Source organism: Vigna radiata, unplaced genomic scaffold (assembly GCF_000741045.1).
Source record: "Vigna radiata var. radiata cultivar VC1973A unplaced genomic scaffold, Vradiata_ver6 scaffold_374, whole genome shotgun sequence".
Lineage (NCBI taxonomy): Eukaryota > Viridiplantae > Streptophyta > Magnoliopsida > Fabales > Fabaceae > Vigna > Vigna radiata.
The window spans coordinates 200,683-211,112 of NW_014542544.1; the positions used below are offsets into that span (position 1 = coordinate 200,683).

General features: G+C 33.3%; 1 protein-coding gene across 7 annotated transcripts; it reads right to left on the reverse strand.

Moving 5' to 3' along the window:
* Positions 1 to 881: 881 nt before the first annotated feature.
* On the reverse strand, positions 882 to 6,307 carry LOC106780176 (type IV inositol polyphosphate 5-phosphatase 7). 7 transcript variants are annotated; one of them, XM_022776904.1, is made up of 13 exons: positions 5,517 to 6,307; positions 5,298 to 5,421; positions 4,719 to 4,793; positions 4,531 to 4,615; positions 4,336 to 4,440; positions 3,554 to 4,250; positions 3,240 to 3,433; positions 2,954 to 3,062; positions 2,696 to 2,844; positions 2,249 to 2,508; positions 1,647 to 1,740; positions 1,366 to 1,531; positions 882 to 1,164 (listed from the first exon to the last, which is right to left on the reverse strand). In XM_022776904.1, the coding sequence occupies exons 1-10, from the start codon at positions 5,544 to 5,546 to the stop codon at positions 2,286 to 2,288; spliced, it is 1,791 nt and encodes a 596-aa protein (XP_022632625.1). In that variant the 5' UTR covers positions 5,547 to 6,307; the 3' UTR covers positions 882 to 1,164; positions 1,366 to 1,531; positions 1,647 to 1,740; positions 2,249 to 2,285. The 7 variants fall into 7 exon arrangements, with proteins under 7 accessions (XP_022632625.1, XP_022632621.1, XP_022632626.1 ...); XM_022776900.1 differs by having other exon boundaries at positions 1,366 to 1,559; XM_022776905.1 differs by having other exon boundaries at positions 1,647 to 1,743.
* Between the last annotated feature and the right edge of the window lie 4,123 nt (positions 6,308 to 10,430).

Genomic DNA, 10,430 nt, shown 5'->3' on the forward strand with positions numbered 1-10,430 from the left:
TAACTTCTACTCCAACCAAGGTTTGGGGATTATCAACTCAATTCCAAAACCTGGCATGTTTCTTCATTTCCTACTTTTTTTCTACACTTACAATGTCAACCCATATTTCTATCATCACCAGCGTTTAACTGTTACGTAATAATCTCTTGGATTTAAGATAACAATTATGTCATATTAACTGTCAATGATCCTCGAAATTTGGACAAAACAAAAAACACTACTGCATGTGATTTGATGAGATGAATAGGATGGAAAAAGAATGTGTTTCTTTCTACAGCCTGAACTATCTCATCGCATTTTGGCACTATTTCTACTACTATTGTAATAGTGGAACGCAATGGTTAATAAACATAGGACTTCTTTTTCGCTAAGAATTGAGACTTTTGATAAAATATATTTGCATGAGTGACATCTACATGAAGTGACTCCCCAACAGTAACAGGGACAAAGACGTTTAACCGTTGAGATCTCCTAAAAGAATGAGTCAGACTCCATTTTTTTATTAATCGTCGACATGGACAAAGATCAGCCACAAAATTTATAATTCCAATTAACGATTTAGCGTTAGTCTTTTTCTGCAACACCCCAATTGTGAAACTTGTTACTTCAGTGAACCAAAATGAATGGATGCAGAATAAATAGCTATAAGGTAAAAGTGGCTAGAATCCACCAAGTCAAAAGCAAACAGCAGTTGATAAGCATGTAAATAGCATCTTGGATGAGGACCCCGGTTAGAACCCCCAATATTCTTTCCAAACCCCGCAACACTCTTTAGTGTGTACTTATACACTGTTCCTCATTAGTGAAAAGACGAGCCACAGGAATGAAGGAATGAATGAATGATGTAGTATACACTGTTTAATTTTGATGTCAAAGTTACCTTTATCAGTAAAATTTCAATAATGGACTGAGCAAGAGAGGCTCTCGAATTCTATAATGAACATCAATCATTTTTTGTTTGTTCGTATTTTTCCTCAAGTACATAGCCAACCACTATACATCAAACTCTCATTTTCTCAGGATCAAAAAGGAAAAGAAAAAATAAACTCATTAAATAAATGTTAGTGCCCAATTGATTATTCTGACAAGCCTTCCACCTTCATCCAGTCATCATATATATTCTCCAGAAACAATTAAAAAATCTTGAATAAAAAAATCAACTTCCTGCAACAGGAAAAAGCATTGATCATTATTATTAATAAGCATAAGTTGGAAATTATTAGTAAGCATGTCTTTATAAGAATTAACACCAATTGCACATGGTTATTAATAAAAAGATTTATGAGCAAAAATATATATGTAGCCATGTGCATTGGTGTTAATCCGTATAACCATCAAGTGGAAGAAATCGCCACAAAGTAGTACCTGATGACTGTGAAGGACCGTTAACGATCAAAGTATGGTGAGACACTAGAAGGTTGAGTGTTTGTTAGTTGGGTATCAAAATATGCACATTACCGAAGGTGGTGTATGAGTAGCTACCAAGATTATGATGATGTACTGTACTGATCATGTGTTAGGCAAAGCATGACTGTAGCACCAAAACTACAGATTATAAACTGACAAAGATAAAGTAAAGGTAAAATTAGACAAAGAAGCAGGCCAAAAGCAGCACAAAGAAAAGCATGAAAGAGAAGAAAACTAACCTTTTTCGGTATGTGGGAAATGGGTTGTCCCTATCTCCCTCCATGAATGAGTTTTCTTCAAAGTAATTCCAGCATGGTAATGGGGGACCAATTGCTGCTGAACAGTAATATGTGGATGTAAGATTTATAATTCAGGGGAAAAGAATAATTGTATTGACAATAAGAAAAGAACAAAAGGACTTCAAAGCAGAAAAGATTGTGATATATAGGCTTTTCAGACAATTCTGTGAACATATTCTATTCATATTGGCTCCCAAATTCATGAAACCAATTTGAATATCTAGTAAAGCAAGATACACTTAATAGCCAACATCGTTTTAGTATATTCTTTTAGACTGTATGTTTTCATTGCACTAGCAGGATTCACTCTAGTATGTTCAACCCCATATAAATCATTTACAGCTTCAGAATCTAGTACTTTTGGTCTAGCCAACAAGATAATTAAAAAAAAAACTTAGGGACCCCTTCGGCCAAAGGGGCAAGGTCAAGTTTGCTTAGGGCCCTGCACGTGTTTTTTAATTTTTTCTATTTGTAAGTGCTTAAAAGATGAAAGAAAAAATAAAAAGAAATAAACCACTCAGGTGTAGATATTACTAGTGTACCTGAATGTGGAAGGACACGTCTCATATCCCAAATTCCTTAAAAAAAACTCAGTTCAGTATATCCACCGGAATATGGCAGAAGTTCCTCCACCTCAATTCTGGAACGAGAACAACTCATAGTTTTCTTCAATCTACCATGAGCTGACTCAACCTCAGCCCAAAATATGCCATACACAGGTCTGTGATCTGAAAACTTTGATTCCCCACGGACATACGATAACTGATGTAGACCTTCTCCATACCACAAAATACGGTCACACCTATAAAAGAAAAATATTTATATAAGCACAAGTAGCATAAGCTAACAAAATACAACGTAAAATACGCTTTGCTTCATAATTCATTTTTTTTTCCTTCATATCATAAGCATTGTTTCATATGAATGATACTATAAAGGATTCTTTCTTCTAAATTCCTAAGATGTGGTGTGATAAATGATGATCATACCAAGCAGGGGTTCTCCTTTTCTCTTTGGGATGCATATCATCTCCAGCATATCTATCTGAATTAGTTGAATACTTGTACGTTGGAGGAAAATATATCTTCCCTTCATTCCACCCCAGAAACACACGACCTCTTTTCTGCTCTATTCTTAACTGCCAGCAATGCAATAATTGAGATTCATTCCGAATATTCATACAATAATGTTACATTTTAAGTTATAAAAAGAACAAGGAATTTATATATCATGTTTGACAGACATACTTGATCATTCTCTAATAATGCTCTCCAGTTTTGCATCTCAACAAGTGCCTTAGCAGAACGGTAGGAGAGGGCAATCCGGTAGTTCAAATCTCCAAGCCATATAATTCGACTAAATTGAGAAAATGCAAAATCTCAGTTAAGTGTAAAGAAAAGCAGTCATAGGGAAACAGAAGTGTGCATACTACTGAGACACGAGGAGAAGGTGATATATTAGCAAAGGGGGCCTTAAATAACTGGCATTATTTAAAAATAAATAAATTTTAGATGAACGAAAGTAGATTCTTACTCATGATCGAGGATTGTCTGTGGAGACTTATCATTGTCCACACCTTGAACACGAGGAAACCTTGTCTTTTTAAGAATCTCCATAACATCAGAATTTCTTCTTAGTTCATCACCCTCTTTCTGTCCTGAGGTTAAATGGCTACAGATAAAGCAAAAGCTTGTTTCATGCAAAGACATACTAATTGAGATGGATCCCTGCAAATACAAGCCAACATAACTCTTTTATTTAAGCATATAACATGAAACCATCATGCTTGTCTAGAATTAATCTAAGGAAAAACAAAAATTGAGAATATGACTTGACTTAAAATTCACCTTGTTTCCCAGATAACCCATCAATCCTCTGCCAACACAAGACACTTTCATATTTTGAACATGATCTTTCAGTTCACTTCTCACCCATATTGTAAGATATATTCCCACCATTTGCTTACTAGCAACAAGGCAGTACCTTGAGTGACCTGGCATGGCATATCCCTCTTCATTAAAGGAAGGTCCACCTCCACCACGGGACATTGGGGAAAATAAGACTGTACTTGGTGAATCCCCAAGGCCATTGTCATCGTCTGATGAACCCCATCTTGAGTAGTCACTTGGTCTTGAGTAGTCACTTGCCCTGGAATAGTCACTAGGCCTGTAGCCCCATCTAAAACTGGGATCAAAGTCACTTGGCCTGTGACCAAAAATTACACGATCACAAACGCTGTATCTTCTATCCAGCCGCGGTTGCACAACTGAAGGATCATTGTCCATTCCCCAACCACTAGAAGTTGTCTGAAATGATCGCCTATGGAAGAAAGATGAATTCTTCTGCCTAGCTGATCCCTCAAAATCTGCATTCAGCTCCACAACTGGCTGAGGTATGGGAGATGGTGTATAACACCCACTACTTCCACTGGTGCCAGGAAGATTGTTTAAAGTCTTTCTGATGAGAGCCAACCATTTTTTAGCAGGGCCATTGTCTTCTGCCCCTAAGATATTACCAGCATTCAAGGGAACTATCTCTTGAAATCTGCAAGGAACAAGTAGAAGTAGTCATTGGTAACAGTTAATGCTACCTTTGATTGAAGACTACATTGACAAGTACCAAATCCTACCCAAGAACATAAATGTCTGCGGGTGATGAAGAGTGAAGCCAATCATCTAAATTCAAAGTATTTGGCGGAGATCTTCCAGCTACATTCCACGTAGCTACAAAAATGCTGCTTACAGAGAAAAGAGAAACCAATGAGAATTTGAACATGGCCTCTTTTTTTTTCAAAAGAAGGTAAAATAAGAGAAACGGTATATACCTATAATTCTGCACATCTATAATTCGAGGGTGGTCAAGATTCATTCTTGCTCGCCTCACCTGATCTGTGCTTCTGCTAAACTTCTCTGTTCATTACAATTAGTAGTTGTAAAGATTTTGTGTAAGAAGTCAGCATTTAAATAACACGAAGGGCATGGTTCAAGAAATGAAATGAAGGCAACTCTATACCTGTTTTGCTCTTTTTGATTGTGCATGGCTCTCTCTCAGAGAAGCTATTCCTACTTCTGCATTCCACGTCACCTCCTGCAGAAGGAAATTGGTGTTGATGCATCAAATTCATGAAAAGAAACTACAGTGACTGACTTTTATATCAAGAGGGAGGAAAAAACAGAATTGTATTTGGTGAACATATATTTCAGCTTATGTGTTTCATGTTGTTTGGATGCGAAGAAACTGTGGAAAGAAAACAAATTAACGAGAATATAAAAACTCAGGCAAAGACAACCTATGCCTAAGAGAAAGCTAATTGAGTATTTAACATAGCTTAATCTTTTGCATTAGACAACGAAAAAATCAGACAGAACGTGACGACTGATCCCAGGCTTCAATTTTTCTTTCGAAATGGTGTTATTCATCTCTAATTCCTTCGGTTTCTCAGGTACCAACCAGAACATGAGAATTTGTTCAAGACCTCACACTGCACAGTTTTATCATCACAAATCTCTCGTGTAATTTATTCTTAGGCTTGTTTCTCCCTTAGAAACTGATCCTAGTAGATAGTGAGTTTTGAAGAAAACCAACACCTACCTCCATAAGCAGCACCGTCGGCTTGGGAATCCTCAGTCTTGCATTTGATATTAAAGAACTTTCTGACCATTTTCTTTGACCATGAGAGCTTCATCACGCAACAGAAAGACAAAACAGTCAACAACTTGCAATATGAAAACACCAAAACACTCAGAACGTTGAATTTCATTCCCCTGAAAAAAAAAAAAAAATCTTTGTTTTAGAGGATATTGGGAAAACCTTGCTTTTCTTGGAATTCTCATCTCTCATTTTCGCAAACTTCTACTTCATGCAGCTCTCGAAGCTCTCTGATATTTCTGTGCGGCTTAGAAGTATATCTATAGATCCAAAACTTCTTTGAATTTCAAATAGCAAAGTATCATTGCTCTGGAAGCCCGTTCTCCAATCTCCACAGTATCTGTCTATGTTTTGGAGGTGAGGAACAAGACCAGGGTCGTTTGTTGTTCTCAATTCCAGAGAAAAGAGCTCAATTAATGAAGCCGAGAAACTTAAAGAAAAGAGGGCAAAATGCAATTGTTTTCCTTGGTTTCCTCTTCTGGTGCGCTATGTACGTGCTCTTGCAACACTACTACTAGAAAGTATAAGAACATGGAAACAAACTCCCATAAATATGAAAGCAAGCGCCACCAACTCAAGAGAGAGACAACACTTTAATGCGTGGAAGTGAAAAGAGATTCTGAAGTATTAGAACAAGACAATGCAGCAAGCATTTAGAGGGAGGAAGGGAGAAAGAGAGAGAAAGAGAGACAGAGAGAGGCTCCTCGTTCTCTGCAACCACAGGAAACAAAGTATCGAATTTGAACAGAATAAAGCGTAGTAAAAGAGAGCATAGAAGAGCTTTATTAGTATTTAAATAACAATATTTTAGTGACAACCTTAGCTCAAGACAAGGGGGCAACGGGTAGGTAGTTTTTTGCTTTAAGGCTTCTGCATAAAACGACCCGGTCAGCTGATCAAAGCTGCCCTTGGTCAGCAAAGTGAAGAGGGGATGTGAACTGTGAACTGTTATGTGAGATCTACCACTATTCTCCTATTCCCATTCCTAAACCTGCATTCTTCTTCTAGTTTTTTGGTCTTCCAATTAAAGCAAAAGCAGTTAAAGAAGGAGAAGGGAAAAAGAAAAAGATAAAGGCCTTGTTTATATTATGTTATTGTGTTGTATTCAATTATTGGTCAAAGAATGTTTGGAAGAGAAGTAATAGTAAACTGATGTAGTGTGTGTCATTCCTCTATAATAATAACAATAATGAAAACAATTGTCTTGTTTTTTTGGGCACGCCAGCGAATGAATGAAAAAACGGATACCCTTTCAAAAATTTAATTTTGTCTTTCTTTGATATGCCATGCTATGTTATGAGCAGATATTTTGTATGGTTCAATGTGACGTTTGATTCCATATAGATTGGTCTAGCTATGGTGCCACTGAATATAGGGCGTGTTGCGTTGCATAGCAAATAACTTTGAGGCCCTTTTGGCTCTGACCTAGCTAGTCTTGGAATGTCTTTGGAAACAATGGCAACTTACCCAATTTTATGGTGTTGGGGATTCCTTTTCCCTTTCCCCTCCCACCGTTCACTGCTTTTAACTCTTTGAAGCTGCCGCCAACTATGATTTTCTGTAAATCTTATCATATTCATTATTTACAACAACTCTGGTTTAGACTTTGGAACGAAAAATCCATGCAGTAGCATCTTTCATCTTTTCCTTTAGTTCCTGTGACCTTCAATAGCCAATGCCTCCCCAAGAAAACTACACCAATTTCCAAAACAAAATGCCCTTTTGCCTTTGGCTCCCAAGTTTGAATTTTCCAAATGCCTTTTTCTCCTACCATTCCTAAATCTCCTCTGGGTATAACTCTCGTACATCACTTTGAAGTTTATTTGTGGGGATCAAGATTTAGGAGTAATAATAAATTTAAAATTTGACTCTCTTTTTTTCCTTCTGTATTTTCTATAAAGGTGTTTATGGAATTATATTTGCCTTACAAATTTCATGTGTCTTGAACCTCTTCAAAGATTGAGGCCATAGCCCCACTGGCCACCGATGTGTTCCCCTTTTCACAAATTATTGGTCTTCAAGTATCTTATTAGTCAAAACTCTTGTTCATATGAAATAGAAAATGTATTAAGTTGACAGTGCAATACTGTATACTATTATTATCATCAGGAAAATAATAAAGTATCTCCTCACAGAAGTCCACCACCTAAATAAAGGATATTCTTTTAAAAAAAAATAAACTTATTTAATTAAAAACTACAAAATGGACCTTTAATGTATGATATATACACAGTACTATAACTTATTAAAATTTAAAGATAGTGTATAGTTTAGCATTATATTTTACTTTCAGATAAATTAACTTTATGGTTTTTTTTTTCCAAAATAATAATAACCTAAACTTCACTAAACACAGTCTGTTTGTATTGAATGCAAGAAAGAGGTCCAATGCAAAGAAGAGCAGTGGAACTTTTCTGACATGAAAAAAATAATAAAGCCGAAAGAAAAATGAGCTGCTGCAGCGCAGCTGCAAAAAATAAGACAGAAGAAATATGGTCAAAGGTATAAGAAGACTCTCCACTAAGTTTGAATTTGTTAATTTCAGAATTTTGGGAGTGATGCAAGAACAGTCATAGGATGGTGGGAACAAACCAAACAAATCCCCGGGGAAGTAATTACAGTAAAGAATCCGAAAATATGCATACATACAGCTACAAGGTCGTAGCAGACAGCAAAATTAACCCAACTGGGGGAAGCTCATTTGGAATTTCTCAAATACTATAATTAATAATGAGTAGACTTGTATACTATACTCATCAAATCAAGGTTATCTAATCAGAAAAGCATCATCTTATTTTATTTCCACCTTGTAATGAGTCTAAAATAATTGAGAATAAATGAAGAATATATAGGTTTGGAAATGTAAATTTGTGTATGGTAAGATGATTTGAAATGAAAATGAAGATAAAAAGAGGGTTAAGATGATGTTATTGTTACTTTGAGAGTATAATGGATGTGCTTTTGCTTTATGGTTATGTTTATGCATGGTTGAAGGTGGGTCTTTGGGAATGATTTGAGACAATAGGGAAGAGAAGAGGGGCCATGGAATAATCCAAATAAACTGGTAAAGGTTGGAAAGATGAGAGAGAATTGGGCCATGCATAGTAATTGCATATTTAAAGAACAAAGAAAAAGTGGTCCCACATTTTAGAACGTGCCATGCCAACTTATCAACTTCAACTGTCTTAGATTATTCACAACCTAAGCGGATTCAATCACAATATCATCAAAAGGATATTTTGATTACGAGTCTCATTCTTATTTCACAATTTTCATATTTAATCAATTAAAAAAAAAAGTTGTAAACTAATATTATTTGGAGAAGTGGTGTTTTTATCATTTTTTTGTTTTTTATGTGTGTACAATCAATTCACTGTCTTTTTATAATAGTAATAATAATAAGTGAGTCTCAGCCTAATCTTGATTGGGGAAACCGTGAGAAAGGGTAGAATAGGGATAAAAATTTGAGTTAAGATTAAACTTATATCTAAGTTTAGCTTATAGGAGAGATTTCTTTTTAAACTTAAAAAAAAAAAGCTTAAATTTTCAGCTATTTAAAAGTTTTTATATCTATATTTATTTAAATAAATATAAATAATAAATTCTAATAATATCATTACTATATTACCTCTATGATGATATATTTATTAAAATAATTAAGTTTTTAAAATAAAAATAAAATAAAAAATAATTGCTTTTTAAAATAAAAAATAATAACTACTAAAGAATCATAAATAACTACTTTTTATTTTTTTATTTTAAATTAAATTTTAAAATTATTAAAATACTTTTAGATTTAAAGTTAGTTTTTTTTAATAAGATTTTTTTAACTTGGTAATTTTGTTAAAATATATTAATTAAAAAAAGCTCTTACTTAAACTAGTAATATATATATATATATATATATATATATATATATATATATATATATATATATAAGAATAAATTATCTTCAAATGAAGAAAAAATAAATAAATTATTGTTTAAAATTTAGAAAAAAATTGTTTAATAAAAAGAAAATGATTAGGTGAANTTTTTTTAATAAGATTTTTTTAACTTGGTAATTTTGTTAGAATTTTTCATTCTATCTACAGTAAGATTTAGACTATATATATATATATATATATATATATATATATATATATATATATATATATAAAAGAATAAATTATCTTCAAATGAAGAAAAAATAAATAAATTATTGTTTAAAATTTAGAAAAAAATTGTTTAATAAAAAGAAAATGATTAGGTGAAAAGAAAGTGGTGAAAACCACTTAAAATTATTTATGTTAAAAGATGGATAAAAGTTATTGGAAAAAAGAAAAATTTCCTCCATTTCGTTATTGTTTATACATGAAGATAACGTGCGTTTCTATTATACAACACATTTCTTATTTTTCTTGTTTGTTTATTATTTCTCTTAACAAAATTCTCTTGAAATTCATTATATTTCTCGCTTACTTTTATCTATTTGTCTCCTTCTACACTACATTTTTAAATATTTTTTTATATTTTAAAATTGTATTATTAACACTTGGCACGGTTTGCAAAAGAAGATCATGAGAATGTTTGTTTTTACTTTTAAGAAATAAATTTCCATTCAAACGAAATGTTTGTAAAAAATAATTTGTAAGAATTATATTTCTGAAAATATATGCCCACGTTTGATGTTCTTCGCCGCTTAAAATTTTGCCCTTTGAAAATATCATTTTACAAGTAAAAAGTCTTAAAATTAAATAAAATTTCCTACTTTATAATTATTCACTATTGATTTTGTGTGGCATGAATCATTCTCATCGTCGCGAAAATACGAAGCATATCCACTTTACTTTCTAAGTATATGGAGTAGTTTATATATAACAAGATGTGTCCAAGAGAAAAATCTAATGATTCTTTCATGAAACAAATTTGGAAATTTTTTTAAACCATCTTAATAATATTCCGAAAAATATTCGAATAGTCCTTTTATAAGAAACTGACACGGCGCCACTAGTCAATAGAATGGCCCTACATCAACTTTAAAGTTTGTTTCTTAAACTTGCTTTTATTCTTTCTTGAATTTTTGGTATTTCACTT

Excerpts from the sequence above, each read along its gene's own strand:
- LOC106780176 (XM_022776904.1), bottom strand. The coding sequence starts at position 5,546 with ATGAGAGATGAGAATTCCAAGAAAAGCAAG. Across the intron at positions 4,794-5,297 it reads CGACGGTGCTGCTTATGGAG|GAGGTGACGTGGAATGCAGA; the intron begins GTAGGTGTTGGT and ends TTCCTTCTGCAG. Across the intron at positions 4,441-4,530 it reads ATAGATGTGCAGAATTATAG|CATTTTTGTAGCTACGTGGA; the intron begins GTATATACCGTT and ends CTCTGTAAGCAG.